Source organism: Ornithorhynchus anatinus, chromosome 3 (genome assembly GCF_004115215.2).
Source record: "Ornithorhynchus anatinus isolate Pmale09 chromosome 3, mOrnAna1.pri.v4, whole genome shotgun sequence".
Taxonomy (NCBI): Eukaryota; Metazoa; Chordata; class Mammalia; order Monotremata; family Ornithorhynchidae; genus Ornithorhynchus; species Ornithorhynchus anatinus.
In genome coordinates, this window is record NC_041730.1 from 29561743 (window position 1) to 29587901 (window position 26159).

Here is a 26159-nt window from a genome sequence, read left to right on the forward strand (position 1 = left end):
AAGCAGCCCGTAGAAGTGGTGTGGCCAAGTGGAAAGAGTACAGGACAAAGCCAGGAGACCTAGATTCTAATACTGGCTCCATCAACTGCCTGATGGGTGATTTCAGACAAGTCACAAAACTTATCTGTGCCTCAGTTTCCTCATCTGTAAAAGGAAGACTAAATACCTTTCCTCCTTTTCTCTTAGAGTCAGTCCCTGTAGGATAGGGCCTGGATCTGATTTCATTGTATTGCATCTACCTCAGTATGGTGCTTGGCACAAAATGCTTAACACATACCACTTTTATTATCGGGGTGGTGATTCAACTAGGCTTCTGAACATCCCTTCCCCACCCCTTGAGCCCAATATTAGCCTCATCCTGAACCTCCAAAAGAAGCTTTAGTCAACTACGGCATGGCCTTTTTTGATCAAAAATTTCCAGTTAGAAGGGATGACCAGTGATAGCATGGGTTATGAACATGAACTGCATATGGACCTGCTTTTCCTCTGCCCTGCTTGCCTGTAATTGTGAGTTTCCCCTCCTGCTGCAATAATCCTCTCCCCCACCAACCCCCAGTTAATTATCAATTCTGGAATTAAGCTGCTTGCCTCTCCTGGTGTTGCCATGACAACAACTGGCCTGCACCTGCCACTGGGTGAAACAGTGGCACTTTCAAAAAGGCGACAGCATTTGCTGCCTTCACGCAAGTAAAAGAATAAACCAATGTTTACTCACCAGGGGAGAAAAGTTCCCATTCATTATACCACACTATCTACCTGCCAGGCAAAAACTCAATACTTTACAATACTCAAACAGAGAAGTGTTAGTGAAGCCTCACAGATATTTTGTCCAAATCTAAGCCTGTTTTAAAACTTTTCCTCACAAAACCTTTAAAGGTAATTGGCTCAATGCACAAACAAGCTCAAGATATTTCCACTGTTCTCAACCCACTGCTTAGTACAGTTCTCTGCACATACAAGACATGCAATAAATATCATCACTGACACTATCAAGTTAATAAAAACCTTTTTCACAATGACTTTGCAACTTATAACAACAATTTGAGGGGTGGGGGGAGAATGAATCAAAGTGTTTTCTCTTCCCCAAAGTTTTGTAGGTGACCAAGAGTGTCTGCCTCCTGGGGTTTAGAACCATAAAAATTCAGGTTTCTGAGATCAGAACTAGACAGGTGGGCCTACCCATGAGATAAGCTCCATCAGATTTTGTTTCTTTATTTTCCTGTGTGAGCTTCTTATGGGAAGAGAACATATCTACCAACCCTACAGTACTGTTCTCTCCCAAGCATGTAGTACATTTCTAGACATCCAGTAAGCCTTCAATAAATACCACTGATTGACTGATTGATTTTGGAAGCCCCATGAGCTTTTTACTCTCAGTCATTATTTTAAAGGCTGCCTGTCAGCATTCATTTTTCACTCTCTCTTGAAATCTATGCAGACTAATAGGAACTTGCTACCACACCTTTCTAGAGGTTCCAAGAAAAAAAGAGGTAAACAGTCTCCACCCAGATACCATTTATAGGAGTGCGGATTAAACTCCTGCCAGAAAGTGGGGTTATTTACTCCTTGCTACTTCTCAAAAGCTGGTAATACAAGCAAGTTCCACTACTCCCTCTTCTATGTCATCTATGCACTTGGAGATGTATCCTTTAAACACTTGATACTCACCCCACCCTGAGCCCCACAGCACTTATGTACATATCTATAATTTAGATATTTATCTTAATGATTGTTTCCCCTCTAGACTATAAACTCCTCTGGTGCACCGTATTCTACCAAGCATTTTGTACAGTGCTCTGCACACAGTAAGACCTCAGTAAATACCATTGATACAATAAAAAAAATACAGCCATAAAAAGGGATAGATGAGGAAGAGGTAAAGAAAGACTTAACCAACACCAATTCTGGCTGCACTGACTACCAGTATACTCTGGTCACTCTGAAATGGGACCTTTTAAAGAAAAAAACAAAAACAAAAAACATAGAGCTTTGTAGGAGATGCAGTAAACCCATTATTCTTTCCTATCAGGCAGAAACAGCTGTGGAGATGAACAATGCAGAGCAGGATTCGGACACTTTAGGAGCAGGTCCAATTCTGGCTTCTTGGTTTTGGGGACTATTTCCTGGAGCAACCATTCTTCTTTTGTTTATATCTGTAATGCATCATGCAACTGCCAAGAAAACCCTTCAAAACAACTATTGTTTTGACAATAATAGGCATATATCAATCATATTTATTGAGTGCTTATTATGCACAGAAAACTGTACTAACAGCTTGGGAGAGTATAGTATAACAAAATTAGCAGACACATTCCCTGCCCATAAGGAGTATACAGTCTAGGGGGGAGATAGACATTAGTATGAATAAAATGCCATATTTCATAAAAATGTATTTCAGTATACCCTTTCCTCTCTTCCAAGTACTCTCAATATACTTTTAAAGAAGGCTAGTTTATTTCTTGTTGTCATATGGGGAAGAGTGCTACAGGTTAAGACCTAACTCTGCATACTGAACTCAGGAAAAAGCTACTAGATTCAAATATAGTTACACACTTTTTCCTTTTCCAAAGTAGCATGTTTTAAGTAGCAACACAGAACTAAAATGAAGGACACTGTATCCTATTTTGTATCTTCAGTCACCTCAAATGTTTTTCACTGCTGGCATATGGCCAAGTACCATTTCCCCCTTGCACAGATGGGGGAAATGAGGTTCAGTATTGTTTTCACAGCCACACAATCATCCAGCAAGAGAGGGGGGAATTAACCACTTCCAATTCTAAGACAGAGTGTCTATCCATGAGAAAATGAGAGTACAGCTTCACTGCTTTACAAACCCTAGAATGTAGGGTGAAGGAGGGTTGAGGTTAATGTGGCTCTCTGCAGCATTTGCAGTAATCCAGACCTGTTAAGGTGAAAACACAAACAGGGTTGGTGCAGTGAAAATTGCTTTAGGCAGCCACTTGGATACAGCACCATCACTGTTTTACTTGCACATAAAAGTTGCTTAAAAAAGGACCCATAGCATGTGTGCAGTTGAAATCCATTCACTGAAGGCTCTTTTCTGGAATGTAAAAGCCGGACAAGGTGTAAGAATCCAAGCCATTCCTAATCACTCTAACCACTACCACCTGCGGTATGCAGCTATAGGAAGCCAGCACACCCATCTGAATTTTCCACTGTGAAAGAAATCTCTCAACTGTGGGTCAAAACTTAACAAATAAAAATAAAGTTGGGACTTTTGTATGACAAAACATCTGAAAATCAGTTACATTTGGAAGAAGCTCTGCTTTTGCTAGTGACAAGCCAAGTGATTCAGTACAGCTCTATCCTTCATCTGTCCAGTGTACAGAAAAAAGGGGGTGGGGGGAACCAATTGCAGCTTTCACAGAAAATGTGACAGTGGAAAGTTGCTTTATATATCAGTAGAACATGGATGGTGGAATACCACTCCAAATGATAAACAGCCTCAATATCTTCCTCTCCATTTCACTAGCTTCTGAGCCATTTACTTTGGCTTCCAGCTAAGCCCACTGAAATGGAGATAATGCAACAACAAAACAATGAATTCACATCACTGAGAGTACAGAAAGCCAAGTGCACTGTTGTTCTGACTGTAATGGCACGACTGAATCTTTACCTGATTTTACATCCTGTGCTGCCTTTTGCATTTGACAGACACAAATGAATTTCTACTACACTATTCAAACCCAAGAACCATTTTTTATGGTTTTAAAGAAAAAAGATTCTAGTACCAATTTTTTAAGGAACAAAATTCACCACACCTTTAAGACTATTAGAACTCCCAATCTGGAGGTTTTCTCTCCATCTTCACTCAATATTTCAAATCAGTCTCACCTCATTCCTCCTCTCAGCTGCATTCTTATAAGAGATAGGGAGCATGTATTATTAGCCCTGGCTTTACAGGGAAAGAAGAATAGGGCACCAAGAAGTTGAGTGGGTTTGCTTAAGGTCATCCAGTGAGTCAGAGATAGGAATAGAAAGAACCCAGGTCCTCTGACTTCCCCATCAGCATGTTTTCCATTAAAACATGCTTCCACTTTGATCACTGACTCAGCATGAGTCAGCTTCACGCTGAAATCAATTCCAGTTTCGTCTGAGTAAAGACAGCCTTGAAGATGAAAAGTGCTATCGAGGTGCTAAGTATGGCTGTTACTATTTAAAAAAAAGTCAATTTACCTTTTACTGAAAACAAAAACCACAACCAAATTTTAACATCAGCCTTGCTTCCCCACCAGGCGTAAGAACTTGAGGAAGGTTTGTCCATTGTTAATTTTCTATTTTACAGTAGTCCCCCAGAATGTGCAGGTCCACATCACAGCTGCCACCTTCTCTCCTCAAATAAATATTATCTCTCAGCAGGCATCAACAAGAGTAGAGGTAAAGCCAATTTATGAAAGGGTGAACACAAATTCTCCAGTAATAGCAGATGACAGAAAATTGCTGCTCAACCTGTAAATTGCTTTTTCTTAATTTTTTTAAATCAGTGTTTTAAAGACACCTTCTGAAAAAGATGACGAAGCATAAGAATTATTTCATACATATTAATAATCCTTATCCCTATCCAATTTTCCTTCCCTCTATGTAGCCTTTGAAGTTGAGTCCATAGCCCCTCCAACACTTGGGTACTTCCCACCCCACCTATTCTTTCCACTCCCTGCTCTCACAGCCCTTTTGTACATATGTGGCTCCTTCCCCTACCTGTAATTTATTTTAGTGCCTGTCTATCCCACTATATTGTAAAATCCTTGAAGACAGGGATATGTCCACTGACTATACTCTTCCAAGTGTTTAGTGCAGTGCTTTGCCCACAGTACATATTTAATACCAGTGATTGATACAGGAGAAGGAAGGGCAGGAGGGAGGGGATGGTTGGATGGAGAGAGGCAGGAAAGCAGAAAGACAACTGGCAAAACCATGTGATTTATTCAGTCAGTCCAAAGGAAGTGCACGTTATTTCCATTTGCAATGTATTGGTCTGATGAACTCCAATTAGCTTGTCAGTGAGTCTGTCAGGCAGCGACTTTACATGTGACTTCATATGGAGCCCTCTGTGGCTAGCAGAAAGGGAGGATATTCAGTCCTAGTTTACATGGGGGAAAAAGAGGGACAAATCCACTCTTGCTCCATGTTGGAGGAAGCAGAGTAACCTACAGGAAAGTGTCTTGATGAGAACAAAGGACGCACCTCAAACCTGAAGCCTCAGGACTGAGAAGTGGCAAGAAGGAATTGATTACAGAGGTTCCCACTGTGTCACACCCACTCTCTCATCCCTGCCTGTCAGCCAGATTCCTGCTGGGGCACAGAGTGCGGTGAGCAAGTAAAGCGGCATGGCCTAATGTGAAGAGCACAGGCCTGAGAGTCAGAGGACCTGGGTTTTAATTCTGGCTTCTCCACTTGTCTGCTCTGTGACCTTGGGCAAGTCCCTTAACTTCTCCATGCCTCAGTTACCTCATCTAAAAATGGGGCTTAAGACTGTGAGCCCCATGTGGAAGTGGGCTGTATCCAACCTGATTATCTTATATCTACCCCAAAGCTTAGTATAGTGCCTGGCACAGAGTAAGCGCTTCAATTACCATAAAAAAATGGTGGGCAGGGGTACAGCCCACTAAAGTACAGGCAAAAGTTTTCTCTCCCCCTGCCACCGCCACTCCCACACTCATAATACTTATTTCAGTCAGAGAGACTGCAGCATAGTGTCAAGTACAGTGCCAAAGCTCCAGAACCGTTTAGGCAGTTGCCTTGGTATCTGTTTTGATCCTCCCTGCCTGTATCAGGTAACTATCTTTTAGAATTCCTGAGGAAATACCGAAGTGTTTTTTCAGTCAGGAATTATTCTTTGGTCAGGAATTACACCCCAGCAAACATGCCCCTACCTGCACAGCCTGGACTAGAATTCATATATTCTGATTTCTGGAGCCGTGCTCTTTCATGAATGAATTCATGAGTACAGGTTTCAGAACATATCTCCTGGATTAGATATCTGCCTGATAAATATAGCTATGGGTCAGTTCAATATTGTTGGACATTTAACATAATAGAGAGATGTGAGGTCATTGTCTCCTTCCATTTGTGCTGTGGTATTTTGGTTTGAGAGCTGGGGTGTTTGCTTCAGACTCTGACTGCATCTTGCAGCTCACAAATCAATCATTTATTGAATACCTACTATATGCAGAGCACTATATTAAGCTCTTGGGAGAGTACAATACAACAGAATTAGGCATGTTCCCTGCCCTTAATGAGGTTACAGTTTAAAGAGGGGGACAATCATTGATTTGAAGAAGTAGTTTATAATATGTAACGAAGATATGATGCACCAAAACGATCGCTCTTTGTTGCGATAGTTTCACCGTCACTGGGGTTTTCAAATGCTCTAGCTGAAGAGTATAGTCTGAATCGAGAGAATGGATCTGGAACACAGGCAACTAAAGCAAAGTGTTCGGACAGTTGACTTCATCCAGCACTGAGATAAAAGAAAGAAAGCTGTGATGCTGCAGTTGATAAACAATGTTCCCAGTGATCGGGGGGCTGGAGGGGAGTTGAGGGGCAATAGATGGGTGGGGAAATAAGTGGTGCTTTTAGGGGCAAAAGGTTTAGATATAAAAAGATCTTCCCAATATCTCCTATTTTGGAAAGGATTTGATGCCCTTCCCTATCCTGCTTCTCAACCTCTATTTACTGGTGATAAAGGAGTGGTAGAAAGAGCAGAACGGATCACAATTGAATTGGGCTGGTGTTGCCCATGCTGAATGGAACTATAATCCTACAATGTAATTTTTAATACATCTCTTGGGTCCAGAGCCATCCTTCCCCACCCCCCCGACCAACACACACACACCACACATACACACACTCACTGTTCATATCTAGTTCTCCCCAGTCCAATACTGCCAACAACCCAGCAAACTTCAAAAGGAAATTGTTGGAAGGGTAAAATACACATCAAAAATGAAAGAGAAATTCTAGATCAGTCTGCTCTGAAGTGTTAATTAGAACAGATGGAGCCAAATGGTGGTTCAACACAAACAAACTAATCAGTACCAATAACCACAGATTTAAAGGCACTAGGAAAAGGACCTTGATGCACATCTCCTCTGCCTGCCTGATAACTGAGGATTGTTAGGTTCAGTAACAAAATAAAAAGATTTGTGTCTCCGAGATCTCATGAACTGCTGCCCAATTTGTGCCCTGCCAACAACTAGGGCACAGTAGTTCTCAGGAGACAGCTTGAGATCTTGGTCTTCAGTAAAGTACCTCTGGGCCTCACAGCTTTAAACGTTAAAATGACAATGTCTCACTTTTTTAAAAACAACTCTTTCTCACCCATCTCCTTATGTCCTCCTCATGCACAATCCCCTTTTCTACTAGTCCAAATAGCCAGTACTGAAGAGGTTTATCCTGACAAAGATTTTCCATAAGCACATGCAAATCAGCCCTTGTCCTGAGCCAGCAGCGTAGCCTGCTATTTGATCCAATCTGACAGCAGCGCCACAAGAAACGCAGGGGAATAGGGAATGAAGGGAAGGGATGCATCAGAAGAGGAGAGAGAAAGGAGACAGCAATGAGTTCAGAAAGCTGTCATGGAACATTTTCTTCGGCTTGTCACCCACTACCAAAGGACTGTAGTTTACTTTGTCCAAGTAAATGTTTCAAGTATTCTTGGCTGCAGCCATCACATGCCCTATTTTCATTATTAAAATGACTTTGGCAAGTAAAGCAACTGGTCCAGAACCCACTACTAAGAGCCTTACGGCAGAAGCAGTGATTTAAAGCCAGCTTTGTAATTCTATCAACAGTATTTACTGAGCACTTACTACGGGCAGAGAAAGCATAGCCTAGCAGGAAGAGCACAGGCCTGGGAGTCAGAGGACCTGGGCTCTAATCCCAGCTCTGCCACTTTTATGCTGTGTGACCTTGGGCAAGTCATTTAATTTTTCTGTGCTTCAGTTTCCTCATCTTTAAATTGGGAGTTAACTCTTACTCCCTTCCTAATTGGACTCTGAGCCCCGTGTGGGACAGGAACCGTGTCCAATCTTATTACCTTGCATCTACTACAGTGCTTGGCACATAGTAAGTGCTTAATAAATACCATAATTATTATTATTTCTAATTCAGCATCAAAGTGGTAAAAATAAATTAGCATTCTCTTTCTGAACAGTGAATTTTTACAAAGTAGACATTCATTTATACTATTTAACACATTTTATCATTATCCGAGTCCAGTAGGCAAGAGGTACTAAAGGATATAGGATCTGAAACCCTTCAGAAAAATAATCTAGCATCCACCTAGGTATAACAAAGTAAAGGTTCAATTCAATTCATGTGATAGTCTACAATTCAAACAAGGTGTAGTGAAGTGGAGCTGCATCTATAACAACGTTTGAGACTGAAGAGGCTTAGGTGAGCAGGATCTCCTCAGCTCTGCTCTCTCTGCAGGAAATGACTGGGGTGTAGGAGGAGAAGTTGCAGAGCTGGCTGGGGTGAGAAGGGAACCTCTTCCCTTAAAAGAAAAAAAACATAAAAATCCCAAATCAAGGGAAACAGGCCTATTCCTGTGTCAATTGACTATTTCACACATTTCAGGGGGCTTTGGACTACTGTATAAAGAGGCGTCTTAGGTCTCTCCCTTTCAATTCTGACAAACAGCAATTTTGGCATTCAGATACCAACAACAAAAACATGGTCTTACCTTAACTCATTGACTGTTCTCTGAAAGATAAACAGAAAGAAAGAGTGTTGGGATCAGAATTATGGTATGGGATAGATTCAAATTTTGTTTCTATAATAATAATGGTATTCATGAAACATGTATGTGCCAAGCATTGTGCTGAGCACTGAGGTACATTCGACATAATCAAATTGAATATAGTCCCTCTTCTACATAGAACTCATTCTAGGAGGTAGGGAGTATGTGTTTCCTATCCTCATTTTACAGAGGAGGAAATGAACCCAGAGATGTTCAGTGACTGGCCTGTGGTCACACAGCTGGTCAGTAGCACAGCCAAAATTAAAACCTGGGTCCCCGGGGCCTGAGTTTTCCCCTTGGCCATGCTGTTTCTTCTAACTTCCATCCAGATTTCACCAGTGTAAGAAGACATGTTTATTGTGTTCATGACAAATCCAGGGTCATAGGAAGGTTTGATATAACAAGCCTAAGGGCCACCCAGCAGAGATGAACAGGCCCTTAGCAAAAACAGAAGAGACAATTTTAGGAATAAAATCATTCCCCTCACCATCTTCTGCTGTAAGGCTGGCAGCATTTAGTTTCTGCATACAGCTCTACTTCAGAATATCAACCAATCCCTCATACTGTCTAGCCAGCTCCAAAAACATTGTTACTATTTTCCTTAAATCACTGGCATCTCTGCCAACCACTTTCTGCCCAGACTTTTCAACTGCCATCTGAGGCCACCCTGAGACCCAACAGCTTTTTTCCCCTTTCTCTGTCACTTTAATTATAAGCCATGGTTATTATTCCAGCCAGGTCTCCCACTCAGCCTCCAAAAATATCTCCAAAGATCACAGCCAATTCCCCTGAGGCCTGGCCTATGGAAATAACAGATCTTTCCTTTAAGGTCTACAGTGCCTTCTCCTGAGACCCCCGCCCCCCTTCCCCAACCTATCACCTGGGAGATAAAGCACATTTACCTACTGCCCAATTGGGTCTTAATATCTATTTGTTGTGAGGGACCTGCAAGAGCACCAAAAGGCAGAGCGCCTTCCCATGAATATCTACCTCACAGTGGGGAGGGAAGTGTTTTCAAACATACCCAGATGACACCCCACTCTCCACTGGATACACTAAGGAGATTCTGTTCCCCTGGGGGTTGGAGAAAGAGAGAATAAGACCTACAGAAACAGGAGACATTGAGATTTAAATGAAGAAAAATGATTTTTAAAACTCACCAAGCCCTCAGAAAGAAGAGAAAATACAGTCAGCCTCCTTTTATTTCTGAAGGACTGGTGTGCCTATTGGGAACCATAATCTGGTGGGAAAACAGCCATGTAATTTGGATTTAATATGAGTTATATAACTATCAATGACATAGTTAACCTTAACACAATTTTTCAATCATCTCTGGATATCTAAATATACAACTCTGACTTATAGAACAGAATCTCCAATGAAAACTGAGAACAAGTTCTGCTTTGGGATCATATTTTCTGTCTCCTCCCTTCCTGAGTTCTTTAAAAATGATGATATTTCCAGAGAAACCACTGGTTTAGTGCTCTCTCCAAGACCCTACAATGCTCTTCCCAGCCATGTGGATGGCAACTTTCAGAAGTGGTTGCATCTGGGTCCCCAGGCAAACCACTGCACTTCTGCTCAAACACAATCTGGAGGAGAAATATGAGCCAACAAGCTCTTGGGTGCCAAGTAACAGGGTTGTGGATTCTGCCCACTCTAATGCAGAGGAAGGAGGAGGAAAGCCCATCTCACTTTTCCACAGACCTGAAGAGGAAGAGGGGACAAATTTAGCAACTGCCATCTCTCTGCATGGAATCAGAAGCAGCATGGCCTGGTAGATAGAGCACTGGCCTAGGAGTCAATAAACAGGCTCTGCCATATGTCTGCTGGGTGACCTTGAGCAAGGCACTTAATTTCTCTCGGCTACAGTTTCCTCATCTGTAAAACGGGGATTTAGATTGAGAGCCCCACATGGGATGGAGGCAGTGCCCAACCTGATCAGGTTTTAATCTATCCTTGCTCCTAGTACAGTGCCTGGCACATAGTAAAGTGCTTAAGTACCATGGGACAAAAAAAAAAAGTCAGAAGCCTCCAATTCATCATCAAGTATCTCCTACTTTGGGTATTGGGTCTGGGGAGCTTTCCAGACACAATCAGTGAGCACTGAGGATACAGAGACAAACTGCAATGCCCGACAGACAGGGCCAAACTGCCTACAAATCTGTTTTGTTCTCTGGCTCCTGGAGTCAGACACACAGAAACCATGACAGATGAAACCAGGACTATTTCATATGTCTCAAACTGTGGGTGTCTGATTATTGGCAAACTTTCAGGCTAGATACCTACTTTAAAATACAAGGAATAATTAACATCCTTGTAGAAGCAACTTCCTACTTGATTTAACCTCAACGGGGCTGTTGTCTCTTTGCTGGAGGTGGGATGAAAACAGTTGCACTCTGATACTCCTGGGATTGATAATGCAATTCTCCCAAGAACCTCAGCAAGAAGCCATTCAAAAGACCTGCAGAAATGACTTCCGTGAACTAATAACCTCAAAATCTATTTATGGGGCTGCCTTTCAGATGCTAGGATCACTGAAACAAATATTTTTAGAGTTTATCTGTACCCAGGAGCTCTCGATATGAACTTACATCTACCCCAGCACTTCGTACCGTACTTGGCACATAGGAAGGACTTAATTATAATTATTAAAAGTAAGAATGCAAGCAGTATCATAGTGGCTATCTACCTCTTGGTTTCTTAAAACAAAATCATTGAATTTGTTATGAATTGAATATTCATAAATTCAAGGCAGGCAGCTTCTGTTTTTTTTAAAAAAAATTAAATGGTATTTGTTATGCTCTAGGTGCTACACACAGCTTCTTGGTCTTTTGGCTGACAGCAGGATGGCCTAATGGGAAAAGCAGGGGTGTGGGAGTCAGAGGCCCTGGGTTCTAATCTTGACTCTGCCACTTACCTTCTAGGTGACCCTAAGTGATCTCTGTGTCTCAGTTGTCTCATCTGTAAAATGGGGATTAACACTGTGGACCCCATGTGGGACATGACTGAATCCAATCTAATATCTTGTATCTACCCCAACACTTAGAACAGTGCTTGGCATATAAGTGCTTAACAACGCCATTTAAAAACCAAACACAGCACTAAGCGAGTAAGCGCTAGTGTAGAGACAATATAATCAAGCTGGACAAAGTCCAAGGTCCTTCTGACTCCCAGACCCATGCTCTATCCACTATGCTATGCGGCTTCTCTATATGGATAGTGTTTGACTGGGGATCAATATACTCAGTATAATAACTATTAAACTGTTGGACAGGATTCAAAATGCTGGAGGTATTTTTTAAATCTTACAACACACAAGGGGAACACTAAGAGACTTGAAAAAAAACTATCCTCGCAAGAAAGGCCCTGGAATTAATAAGCATACATTTTTCTCCTCTTTGTTGTACTCCTTTGTTGGATATAAGAGATGCGCTGGGAATTTGCTTTGACCAATGAATTACTAGATTAGCTGGAACAGGGGCTATTAGATGATAACAGGCTTATTGAAAAGGCTCTGTTACTTATTGTTACTAACAGTGTATATTATGCATAGCAAGATCCTGGGTCTTTTTCACCCCTCCCTTCCCAAGAGCTATTCAAACTGTTAAGGAGCACAAGGCAGGGGAGATTTACTTAATGGAGGCTTATTGCCAAGGAAGAACTGGCATCTTTTTAATTCCTTTAAAGTGTAAATAAAGAGGTGGGTGGAGGGTGGCTTCTAGAAAGGTAACTTCATCCCACTCTTCCTTTCGCACAACAAAAGTTGGCAAGTGATTTAACTACATACTGGCATAGTGTGAGTAACTTCAGAATGTGGCGTGGTTGTCCTTCTGGTGGGGAAATGGTGACAGCATCCTGCACCTTTCTCCCACAGGTGTAGTTTGGGGATTTCTTAACATCATGAACTTGACAAAGTGGGGATAACACCACTAGGTTTGCCCACAGTTTTCTGGACAAGAAGTGTAGACGCAACCATCCCACCCCACCCTTCTGAACTGGAAAGGGGCCAAATGTGGAACCTGAGATGGCAGCTATACTCCTTACCCTCAGATGTAATGACTTGGCTTTGACTCAGCATATGGGCCCATGAGGTTCGCATCATTCTCCGGCTGCAAGGTGAGCTGGAGCTGTTCTCGCCTCCGCCTCCTCCTCCCACCCCCACCAACAACCTGAGAGTGATCCCCTTTTCTAATACCTAGCTGCCCTCCTTCCCGTCCATCTTGGCATGCCAACCCACAGCTCCTATCAGCTAGAAGCAATGATGGCAGGAAAGAGACGGCCTGCCCACAGGCACCAGAGGAAGGAGCAAGAGCAGCCCCAAGTGCTCTCTAACCTTCCTTCCCACACCTCTCCATCTTCCTTCTCTTTTCATTTCACCCCTTCAAAGCCCCACCTCAAGTGTCACTCTCCCCAGTTTAGGCCACATACCACTGTGGCCCCTCAGATCCAAGACTCAAGCCCCAGGTTAATTGCACAGAATGTGCACAGAACAACTGGAGGCTGGCGGGGGGGGAAGGAGGCCTCAAGCCTGTCCTATTGGAGACCCGCAGGGAAACTGAGGCTGCATGGATTAAAACCCAGTCCTAGCTCATACCTAGGGGTAAGGATACAAATATGGCCTGAAAAAGCTCTGGCCAAGCTTTCAAATAGGGGAATTGCTGTTTATGCATGACATTTTACATATGCATAATTTTCCCCGTGGGAAGTTAGAATGGTAGTCCCAGCTGGGAACTGTATATTTTTTTCCAAAACCAAAGCAACACAGTCACCTCATCTGCTGGTACTTTCTGCCCACGTCCTCCCAGACCAGATGAGGCCCAAAGTAAGGACACACAGGTCAGTTCCATTAGGCCTAGCCTGTCTAGCCTACCCTGATTGACCTGGCCCACCCACGTGGGGCACCAGCAAGGGTGCTAGGTCCCATGATGGGTTTTTTCCCAACAGTTGGGAAGGACATAGGGCTCACTTCAGACAGTCGGTTATGTCATTAGGCTGCCCCAGAGTACTGGGCAGTGGCCACTTGTCAAAGATAGCCTCTGCAAACTTCTCCTCAAGGTGGCCAGGCCCCTACCCTTCTCTAAAATGACAGCAATGGGACAGAAGTAATCTTCTAGGAAGTGAAGGAGGGTGGGGGGCTGGAAGTTCGAGTCTTGGAGCTGAGCTGTCTGGAGGCAGTAAGGTGGGTGGGAGAAATGCAGCATGGATCATCAATGTTCTGTGTCGTGCATGCAGTGAGACAAGAGAGCATACTGCACTATGCACACATTGGGATGTGCACACGCAGTATGACATGATGGTGTCACATGGAATAAGAATGACAGGAACCAAGTGTCTGAAGCCAGTCCTGGCTCAAGACATGGGCAGCACCAAAATTACTTCAACCCATTAAAGTGACTTTCTGTTCTCCTGTCCATAAATCCTTGGGGAATAATGCTTTCTGGACATTTACCGTCATTGCTATCCACCAATAGATAACAATGAAGGCACTATGGTGTTCCAAACGGGAGTTCTTGGCCTCCAAGAAACATAAAAATGGACATTTTTTCATCTTCCAAAGCCAAGTAGGCACAAGCCGATTCTTTCTGACACTTGAAAGAAATGTAACTGAGCATCTCTAATAATAATTGTGGTATTTGTTAAGTGCTTACTATGTATCAGACACTATACTTAGTGCTGGGGAGGATACAAGCAAATAGGGATGGTCACAGTCCACAGCCCCATAGCATTTATGTACATATCTAATTTATTTATTTCTATTAATGTCTGTTTCCCCCTCTAGACTGCAAGTTTGTTATGGGCAGAGAATGTTTCTGTTTATTGCTATATTGTACTCTCCCAAGCACTTAGTACAGTTCTCTGCACACAGTAAGTGCTCAATATAATTGACTTATTGACCGATATAGTCCCTGTCCTACATGGGGCTCACAGTCAAAATCCCCATTTTACAGATGAGGTAACTGAGGCAGAGAGAAGTGATTTGCCCAAGATCATACAGCAGACAAGTGACAGAACTGGGATTAAAACCCATGAACTTTTGAATTCAAGTTCTGTGTTCTATCCACTATACCATGCTGGCACTGCACTGGAGGAAAGGTCTTTGAGTGATCAGGTCTAGTCAAGATTACTCAGAAGACCCGACTCATTTCAGACTTGGCTTCATTTCTTCAAGGCAAGGTTTCCCAATAGTGACTCAGACTCCGCAATTATTGGTAGGATGGGCCAGCGCTCATATTATTTTCCATGTTGGACATAGATGAATGCTTATACTCCACACACCTGCTACTTCCCCACTGGATCCTGAGGTTGACAAGTAATATTTACGGCTTAGCTCTGCAAGTGACAGAGCACCTCCTTACCTCCACTTGGAAGCCACAGCTCAACAGGCCCATAATGCAGGTTACTCTATGAGGTGAGAAACAGATTCGAGAAACACGGGAAGTCAGCCTAACCCAAATTTTCCTTTTTCAGGAACAATCAAAAGACACACAAGTCCCACAAATTGGGCATGGAGGGGTTATTCCCTGAGACAGCTTGTCCAGTCTCCCCTCCAATGAAGACGTATGATTATAACTTCTCCAGACAAAAGCTCTGAGCCCATACAGGAGTCTGGAAAGCCAAAAAAGGGCTGGGAGATGGTGGTACTCATATAGCACCTTTTGGAATACAAATAATTCTGGTGACGAAGCCAAGTATCTGGGACCACCAAGGTGCCCCTGAATAATTATTCTTCCTATCTGAAATAATTTAGTGCCTCTCTACCTCATTAAACTGTAATTTCTTTGAGGGCAGGGATCATGTCTACTAATTCTGCAACCATCTAACACAGTGCTCTAAAACTATGCTGTATCAATCAAAGGAACTGTTTGAGCGCTTAACTGTACTAGACACATTGGACAGTACAACAGAGTTGGTTGTTCCCTACCCACAAGAAGCTTACAGGCCAGAGGTGCCCTAAAGGATTGAATTAGCATACCGCCCAATGTACCTGGCCCACTAGTTTCAGTAGATTCTTCCAAGAGTTTATTAAGACCACTGCTCTTCCTATGGAGAACACAAAACCATTATAGTCCTCTAGATTATAAACTCATTATGTCTCATTATGAACATGCCTGTTAATTCTACTATTGTACTCTCCCAAGCGCTTAGTACAGTGCTCTCTGCACATAGTAGGCACTCAATAAATGCCACTGATTGATTAAAGGACTGTTGAAAAACATATTCTAAGTTTTATAAAATATAATAACAATAATAACATCTGTTAAGCACTTAGTGTGTGCCAAGCACTGTACTACATGCCAGGGAAGATACAGGCTAATACAGTTGGACACAGTCCCTGTCCTACATGGGGTTCACAGTCTAAGAAGTAGGAGTAGGACTGAATCCCCATTTTACAGATGAGGAAACTGAGGGTTAGAAGTTAAGTGACAGCAGACAAGTGGAAGAGTCAGGATTGGAACCTAGGCCCTCAGACTCCCAAGTCCATGCGCTTTCCACTAGGTAATGCTGCTTCATTTAAGAACCCCAGCCCCATGGGTTTCTACAAATTACTCCACTACTTAGCTTTCCATTTTGCCACCAAACAGCCTCTCTTTACTCACTTTGGAAGTCGAGTAAAGAGCCCAGAAAGACTCACTAAGAGAGGGGTTCTTAGGCACCACTACCCCCTCCCCTCTAGCCATATAGGTAAGGTGAGCTACTTGCTCAATTACCTCTGGCTTGAGCAGCGCTAAGTCATTAAAAGCACCCAGCTGACGCTTGACCTCCGCCATGTCTGTCATCAATTTTTCCATGTGGAAGTGGATTTCTGCCAGGACCTCTGTCACGTGCGCCGTGGCCACGGCTTCCTGGAGGTCCACCAGGTGAATAGCTTTCCGTTCCTCCTCGCTGACCAGCTGCCGCACCTTCTCAAACTCCTGCTGCACACACAGCTTCATCTCACTCCGATTTACCTGCAGAGCAAAGGGGGAAGGGAGAGATATTGACACCACGGAGTGGAAGGAGAGAAGCTAACGCTGATGCAGCACTATGTAGAAGCATCTCTGAGCCCTGTCATACATCTTTACTGTGGATAGGAGACCATTCTCAAAACAATTCTGCAGCTAGGGCAATCTTGCTCAACAACCCACATCAATTGTCACCAACCTCTTCTAGTCCACCCTGTTTCAGAGAGAGGTCTGGTGACAGGGACACCAGCACCCTGAAAAAAATGTATCAGAACTGGGAGTCAGAGTTCACATTTATATATAATCCATGTGTGCCTGCAGGCTGATTTCTGTGGGGAGCATGGTCTGTGAAGGCGGCATGGTCCTAGGGTTGGGCTGGAAGTTAGAACTGAGCTTTAGTCCCAGCTCTGCCCAAAGGCCTGATGTGAGACCTCTCTGGGCTTCAGTTTCTCCATCTGTAAAATGGGATAACACCCACCTCTCCTTACCTCATGGAGATTTTGTGAGGATAAAATGAAATAATGTGAAATTGCTGGGGAACAGGAGGGAAATAAGAGTGTTATGCAAATGCAAGGTCATGCTAATATTATTTTAGTCTATGGGCTTATGCTAAATCTAATAGGTGAGGAAGAAAGAGAAGCAGGTGAGAGGGAAGGGAAAGGAAAAGAGAAAGAGAGAGAGAGAATAACTTATGCATTCATATGTTCTGTAGGCTTTCACTACAGGGGTGCCTGAACTCTACAGCATTCTCGCTTCTGATCACGCTGAGACCAGGATGGAGTTATGAAATACCATGTAGTCCTGAGGGTCACATACTCCCCACCCCACACTTTCTGGGTCACATTTGCTCCTCTAAAGACCAGCTTGGAGAAGGTAAAAATCTTTCTAGCTATTTTAAACCTTGCCTAGGAGAAAAATCTTATTCTTTGAGCAAGAGATAGATACTTAATGCATAAATTTACACTTTCTAAATAGGATACAGTTCTTTAGAACTGCTAGATCATAATGCAGCTTCTCCATGTACATTCATCTGGCCTTAACTAGATCCAAGTATATTGTGAGGATTTATTGTAAGGACATTTAATTCAGTTGAACTCTGAGTATTATTCATTTGTACTGTACTCTTAGTTGCTATTTCCCACATACGGAGGCTGCAGGAACAAGTGCAGGGAGAAACTGAGGGTCAACAAACAATGGGTATATTTAGTATTGAACTCTCCCAAGCACTTAGACCAGCACTTTGCACACAGCGCTTTTTCACACAGTAAACGCTCAATAAGTACTACTGATTGACTGAAAGATGACAGGCTGCGGCATAGATGAAGGAGACCAACAAAATATACTAAGCCATCACGAGTGCAGTTAAACTTAAGGTTTCCATAGGAACTTGTCCACACAACTCATCCAGCTGAAGGGTAAGTGATTTGATAGGCTAATCAGTGATCAAAAATACTACATCTACACAGAGTGGGAAAGTTGACACTGCTCTGAGAGCCATAACTTTTTTATAGCCAAATTTTATTTTTAAATGAAATCTTTATCGTTAAATTACTGTAGTGGATTTCATATTTAATTGAATCTCTTAGCTTACAGCCTGTACATTTGCATGAATTCCAAATATGTACTGTGATATCCAGTTTACTGCAACAAACTAAGGAAAGTGAAAAGACAGCCCTGGGGAATTTGATTTCTTATTATCTCTAGCAACAGGGGTCCTTGATACCTCCAGAGTCACCCCACAAAACATCACTCCACCCCTGAATCCCAATGGTAGGGAGAGATGCAAAATTTGTCCCCTTAGCAGTTAACAACGATTTTTTCCTTTGGGTCTGCTGACTTTGGCCCTAACCACCACCTATGCTGCCTTGCCCCACCTTAATCAATCAGGGGTATTTATTGAGCACTTACTCTGTGCAGTGTATTGCACTAAATGCTTAGGAGACTACAATAAAATAGAGTTGGTAGATATGATCCTTGCCCTCAAGGACCTAACAGTCTAGCAGGGTGAGGAGGAGGACAGAGAGGGAGGAGATGGAATTTTTTAGAAGGGCTTTGAAGATGGGGAGAGTGTGTAGGCTAGGTTAGGTAGTCAATATCCCGACTCTGGCGCCCTTAACTCCAATTGATAGAGGGAGGAACAAGGGGTCTACCTACGTGGAGGTTTGAGAGAGGGAGTTGGGAATGGTAGAGGCAGAGCACGCTCCAGATAAGCTCCTCCAGTTGTCGACTTTGTGACCTTGGGCAAATCACTTCACTTCTCTGTGTCTTATTTCACCTACAAAATGGGGATTAAGGCTGTGAATCCCTTGTGGAATTAGGATTGTGTCCAACCTGATTACTTTGTATCTAACCCAGTGCTTAGAACAATGCTTGTCACACAGTAAGCACTTAATAAATATCATAAAATAACGCAAACAAAAGAAGCAGACTGTCCAAGCCTGCTCGACACCAGGCAGGGAAGCTGAGAAAGAAAGCTGACAGGCAGGGATCAGACCCTGGCCCATGTCCTACCTCTGGCCTGGAATGCATTCCCTCCTCAAATCTGCCAGACAATTACTCTCTCCCCTTCAAAGCCTTACTGAAGGCACATCTCCTCCAAGAGGACTTCCCAGACTAACCCCCACTTTTCCTCATCTCCCACTCCCTTCTGGGTCACCCTGACTTGCTCCCTTTGCTCTTCCCCCCCTCCCGACCCCATAGCACTTTGTATATATCTGAAATTGTATTTATTTATATTGATGCCTGTTTATTTGTACTGATGTCTGTCTGTCCCCCTCCCCCAGACTGTGAGCTTGTTGTGGGCAGGGATTGTCTCTCTTTATTGCTGTATTGTACTTTCCCAAGCACTTAGTACAGTGCTCTGCACGCAGTAGGAAGTCAATAAATACGACTGACTAAATTAATGAATGAAAAACAGCATGTTGAAACTTTTTTTTTAAACACCCTCCATTCACTCCTTACTAATTATATTGTATGTTAACTAGCTAAAGCCGGGAGGATTGGAGCCTAGTAAGGAGAACATTAACTCATACCAAAATACTGGACACAGTGGCATCACATGCATTTTACAAGATGTGCAGGATAACATTTTGAAAAAAGCGTAACCAGTTTTCCAATACCTATGGTGTTTCTCCAGGAAGCTAGGGATGAGGTGAGATCCTGACCCATTAAGTTCTGCCTCCGACCCATTAAGTTCTCCACCTACTCTCCCCAAGTCCTCCTGGTTGCGGTTAGCACAGCAATACAAAACAGTAAATTGAGCTGGTGTACGCAGGCAGGTCTCACAATAGAAGATTAGACTGCAAGCCCGTCGATTAGACTGTAAGCCCGTCAAAGGGCAGGGGCTGACTATCTGTTGCCGATTTGTACATTCCAAGCGCTTAGTATAGTGCTCTGCACATAGTAAGCGCTCAGTACTATTGAATGAATGAATGAATGGAAGTGATTTGAAAAACCGCCCTCAAGCTCTCCTGATTATACATTAAGTCTCTCCATCTGCGAAAGACAGCCCATCATAGGACTCAGTCAAGGGTTGAGGTGTCCACTCACCACAAAGTGCCTAAGCTTGGAACAATGTCTAGCACACAGTAAGCGCTTAACAAATACCATCATCATTATTATTATTACAGAGAATTTATGCAAACTCTCCCAAGCTCTTAGTACAGTGCTCTCTAAATACAGTGAGCATTCAATAAATATTATTGATTTATTAAATGGGCATCACTGAAATTAAACAGTGATTCTTTCTGAAGCCAAACATTGGAATTTTAGTTCGGGATCAAGAAGCAGCATGGCTTAAGTGGCAAGAGCACAGGCTTGGGAGTCAGAGAACATGGGTTCTAAACCCAGCTCCACCACTTGTCTGCTGTGTGACCTTGGGTAAGACACAACTTTTCTATGCCTCAGTTACCTCATCTGTAAAATGGGGATTAAGACTGTGAGCCCTATGTGGGACAACCTGATTACCTTGTATCTACTCCAGTGCTTAGAACAGTGCTTGGCACATTGTAAGGGCTTAACAAATACCATTATTATTACTATTATTAATAAACTTTTCAGAATGTTTTGATAATTCTTTAGCAGGTCCTACGGACCAAAAATGCAAAGTATAATAAAAATTGTGAACCTATTTTTCTCTTACACACAACCATTACAAATGTAGTAGAATGAAGTTCACAGCCAAGAAAAGAATGGACCAGTAAAACCAAAACTTGAGATTATGGACTTTCATTTTTTTATCCTCTCATTCCCAATAACCTGAATCTGAATTATTCAGCATCAGGAAAATTTTGCGAGGCAGGAGGAGGAGGAGGAGGAGGAGGAGGAGGAGGAGGAGGGAAAAAAAAGAACTCATGCCAGGATTCCTTGTCTCTAATTGCTCATCCATCCCCTTCCTGCCCCAGTTTTAAATCAGTAGTAGAATCCAACAAAGTGCTGCAACGAGAGGAAGTCTACAGTATATGGGTTAGTAGGGCTCTATTATAAAAAACAAAACCTTCTCGAGCTCAGACCTGCAAATACTGCTTTTTAATGCACACTAACTGTATTTATTAAACTCTTACTGGCTGGGACATGCATGAGATAATTAGATTGCACATACAGTTCTCATTCCATCTGTAATCCAAGACAGAGAAAATGAAGGTGTTTTATCCCTAGTTTACAAAAGAGGATACTGAGGCACAGAGCAATTAAGTGACTTATCCAAGGTCACACAGCAGGCCAGAGGCAGAGTGGTACCACTGCCCAGGTCGCTTGATGTCCAGTCCCAAACCCTTTTCATAAGTCCACACTGTCTTAAATCTAATAGCTTGTGCTATTACATGCTAATACATGCCCCTTGGTAAAACTGATCAAGTAGGAATGTGGGCCTTTGAGCTGCCCTGAAGAGAAGCAGCATGACCTAGTAAAAAGAGTCCAGGCCTGGGAGTCAGAGGATCTGGGTTCTAATACTAGCTCTGCCAATTGCTTGCTGTGTGACCTTGGGCAAGTCACTTAACTTCTCTTTGCCTCAGTTTCCTCAACTGTAAAATGGGGATTAAATATCTGTTCTCCTTACTTAGATTATGAGACCCACTCAAGACAGGGACTGTGTCCAATCTAATTAACTTGTACCTAACCCAGAGCTTAGAACACAGTTTGACTATGCGTTTGATAGATAGTATTTAGTAAACACCATAAAAAGATAGATATAAATTATCTATTTCATCAGCCCCACTGCACTTTCCCTAATAATAATTATTGAGGTATTTGTTAAGCTCTTCCTACGTACCAGGTACTGTAATAAGCACTGGAGTAGATACACTGGAGTATAGCCACATAGCATTCACAGACAATCTCCATTTTACAGTTGAGGTAAGTGAAGCCCAGAGAAGTCAAGTGACTTGCCCAAGGTCACAAAGCAGAAAAGTTGCAGATCCTGGATTAGAACCCAGGTCCCAGGTCCTTCTAACTCTCAGGCCTGTGATTTATCCATTAGGCCATGCTGCTACTCCAGTGCTTTGCACACAGTACATGCTCAATAAATTGAATGAATAGTATTTCCAGAGTCTGCCAAACCCAAGGAGCTCACCAACCAGCTTTTCATACATGCATAATTAAATAACCCAAACCTCAAACTAAAAGTATGTGCTTGAAAACCCATCACACTTCAACAGGAGACTTCCATGAACTGAATGCCATTAACATCTGATGTGCTTGTTGGGCCTGAACCAGGAGGTTTTAGTACCATCATATATTTTGGATCATTACAAAATTTAGGAACTAAAAATCTCTGCTTCCTGTTGGGGAAAAAAGTCAGCTCCAGGAGGCACTGCTAAGGCATTCAGTGAACGTTCAGAGACATGGAGAATCAAGGCCAGTAAGCTATATGCAAAAAACAAGCATTCGCACTACTTCAGAAATGCAAGTCCTATTCGACTGACTACCTGCCAAGTAGAAAGGAAATAGTTTCCTGACTCATCTTTAGGTCAGAGAATTGTCATGTAGGTGGAATGTAAAGAATGTAATAATAAAATGGGCCCAGAAAAAAGTGTTCCTTTTGGCTTATCTGAATGGTCATTGTTCAGAAAGAGCTAAAGAGCAGGAAATGGAACTTTTCAGATAGTTTGAGTTTTTCTCACTTGCACAGAGGCAGTGGCCTCCAGTTCTCTCCAGCTGGAAACTTTCAACTTCGTAGCTCAAAGCCAAGGCTTCTGTAAGGGCTCAGCTGTTCTCCCTTAGTGACTGCATCTTCTTTCCAGAACTCTGTTTGGCTTTGAGTGGTTGAGCAAAGAATGTAGTCAGTCAGGATGATGAGGAAGGACACTTTTTGACTGTTTGAAGCAAGACTGTGTTTCTGGTATAAAGAGTCTAGTGAGGTTTTCATTTCACATGACACCCACCCCCAGGAAGCAGTGACAGATTTACAAAAAAAAAACAAACAACAACAAAATAACAAACCCAGATTGGAGAGAGTCTGAATTTTAATCCAGATTCTGCCCTCAATGATCTGAGAATGATTCTCAATTTTATATATAAAATGTATATATATGTGTGTGTATACACACACACAGAGCAAGAGCAAGCACTTACTATGTAACAAGTACTTTACTAGGCATATGAGAGAGAATAATACAGTAGAATTGATACACCCATGCCCTGTCCACAAGGAGCTCACAATAAGACCACCCTCTGCTCTTCCCCCTTCCCCTCCCCTCAGCACTATGCTCATTTGTATATATTATTTATTACCCTATTTATTTTGTTAATGAGGTGTATATCACCTTGATTCTATTTATCTTGATGATGTTGTCTTGTTTTGTTCTGTTTTGCTTTGCTGTCTGTCTCCCCTGTTTAGACTGTGAGCCCGTCATTGGGCAGGGATTGTCTCTGTTGCCTACAGTGCTCTGCACATAGTAAGCGCTCAATAAATACTATTGAATTAATGAATAAACCAGGGGATAGACATTAAAATAAATTACTGATGGAGGAATGGGAGAGTATGGAGACATGTACTCAAGTATTTTGGGGCTGGGGTGAATATCAAGAGCTCAGGCACGTTTAAAGACAAATGAAAGAAATGAGGTGCTTATAAGGGAAAGAATTTTGGGATCTTGAAGGCGGGGAGAGAAGTGGTCTATTAGATATGGGAAGGGAATGAGGGCATGGGGTTTGTGGTCAGAAAGGCAAAATCAAGGTACGGTGAGTAAACTGGCATTAGAAGAGCAAAGTGTGCAAGCTGGGTTGTGCTAGGAGATTATGGAGATAAGGGTGGAGGCAGCTAGTTGAGCATCTTAAGTCTGATAGTTTAGACTGTAAATTTGTCTCTAGATTCTAAACTCACTGAGGGCAGGGCATGAGCCTACCAACTCTGTGGTACTGTACTCTCTCAAGCGCATATTACAGTGCTGAGCAAACAGGAAGTGCTCAATAAATACTATTGATTAATTTGGAGGCAAATGGGCAACTACTGAAGGTTTTTGTGGGTTCTAAATTGTCAGTGGGACACCCAGAGATGTCCTGAAGGCAGAAGGAAATGTAAGGCTTGCAGAGAAGAGAGAGATCCCTTTAGGAATCATCTATATGGAGGTGGTACTTGAAGCCATGGGAGTGGATTAGTTCTCCAAGGGAGTGAGTGTAGATGGAGAATAGAAGAGGACCCAGGAATGAGCCTTTAGGGACTCCCACAATCAGAGGGTGGGAGGGGGAGTCTGCAAAACAGACTGAGAATAAGTGGCCAAAGAGATAGGAGGAGAACCAGGAGAGGACACTGTCAGTGAAACCAAAGTTAGATAATATTTCCAAGAGAAGAGAGTGGTCCACAGGGTCAAAGGCAGCTGCAAGCTTGAGGAAGATTAGAACAAAGTAGAGGCCCCTGGATTTGGCAAGAAGGTGGTCATCAGTTACCTAAGAAAGGGCAATTTCCCTGGAGTAGAGGGGGCAGAAGCCAGATTGCAGGGGGTCAAGCAGGGAATTGGAAGTGAGGAAATGGAGGCAGAGGATGCAAACAATTCATTGGAGGAGTTTGGAAAAGAATGGTAGAAGGGAAATGGGATGATAACTGGAGGGAACTGTGGGGAAACATAGATGGCAGCCAGGGAGGTAAGAAAGGAGTGGGTAAGAGTTTTAATAAGGTATGGAAGGGATGGGATTGGAGGCACTGATGTAGAGGGTCAATTTTGAGAGGAGGCGGGAGATCTCTTGAGAAACTTTTGGAAAAGATGAGAGGGATTGGCAAGAGAGGTTTTAGCGAAATCATATCTGGTTTCAATTTTGTCCATGAAGTATGTAGCAAGGTCATTAGTGTCAAGAGAAGGAAGAAGGAGGGTGCTATGAGGACAGAGTTCAAGGTCTGAAATAGGTGGCATGGGCAATTGCCCTGGACTCCATTAGGATAGTGAAGTATGGTTGCCACTATTTGAGATTAATATAATAATAGTGGAATTTGTTAAGCACTTACTATGTGCCAGACACCATGCTAAGTGTTGGGGTAGATACAACACAATCAAGGCAGACTCGAACTGAGGGCCCTATGTGAAACTGGGCCTGTGTCTAAGTGGAAGGGGGCACAGGAATTTAATCCCCATTTTATAGGTGAGGAAAGGGAGGCACAGAGGGTTTTTTGTTTTGTTTTGAAATGGTATTTAAGTGCTTTTCTATGTGCTAGACACTGTCCTAAGAAATGGGGTAAATTCAAGCTAATCAGGTTGGACTCAGCCTATGTCCCACATGGGGCTCACAGTCTTAACCCAATTTTACAAATGAGGTAATGGAGGCACAGAGAAGTTAAATGACTTGCCCAAAATCACAGAACAGGCAAGTGGCAGAGCCAAAATTAGAACCCAACTCTCTCTGCTTTCCAGGCCCCTGCTCTTTCTACAAGGTCATGCTACTGGGTTCCATGAACCTTGCTCCTCTTTGACTATCCTCCAAGCAGAATGGTTCTTGGCAGGGGTTGGTCTGTTCAAGGCCACTAAAATTCTAGTAGTAGTGAACATTTAATTTCATCTCCTTTTTAAAAAGCCACCACCCTCCCAATTATACTTGGAGCTATTTCCTCATCCTATTTTTCTTCTTTTTAATGACAGTTCAGATTTTTTGGAAAAGGTGCTCTGCATTATAGTCCTTTTAAAAAGAAGAGCACTAGAAGAGCCAAATAGCTCATGAGCTCTTTTGAGAAACACTTGCCTTCTGCAAGCTACCCCTCAAGAGCTCCAGTGACCCAGAAGCAGAAGGGCACAATTTAATGTCCATGGAAACTTGGAACTGAAGAACTATCGAGCAGGTCCTACTAGGGATTCAAAAATGTGATTCACCTACTCCGAAGACATACGAGATTCATGATCAAGACCTATGCTGCAGAGAAAAACAAGACTCACTTTAAAGACCCAAGTAACAGTCATCTGGTCCCATATCGAGCAGTCGATGGTGCCTACCACCTCTATTATACTGTTATATTGTACTCTACCAAG

The 26159-nt window shown here is 42.8% G+C and overlaps 1 protein-coding gene across 7 annotated transcripts in view; it reads right to left on the reverse strand.

The window, feature by feature from the left end:
- The window catches only part of TRIM44 (tripartite motif containing 44), a 97978-nt gene that overhangs the window by 39890 nt on the left and 31929 nt on the right, over positions 1-26159 (reverse strand). For 4 of the 7 annotated variants that reach the window (XM_029059044.1, XM_029059051.1, XM_029059045.1 and 1 more), the window contains 2 exons: positions 16477-16716; positions 8708-8727 (listed from right to left, as the gene is read on the reverse strand). In XM_029059044.1, the coding sequence (XP_028914877.1) occupies positions 8708-8727; positions 16477-16716 (260 nt within the window). Of the gene's footprint in view, positions 1-8707; positions 8728-9924; positions 10005-15123; positions 15170-16476; positions 16717-26159 lie in introns of those variants that run through there. The other 3 variants (XM_029059047.1, XM_029059046.1, XM_039911433.1) reach the window with 2 other exon arrangements.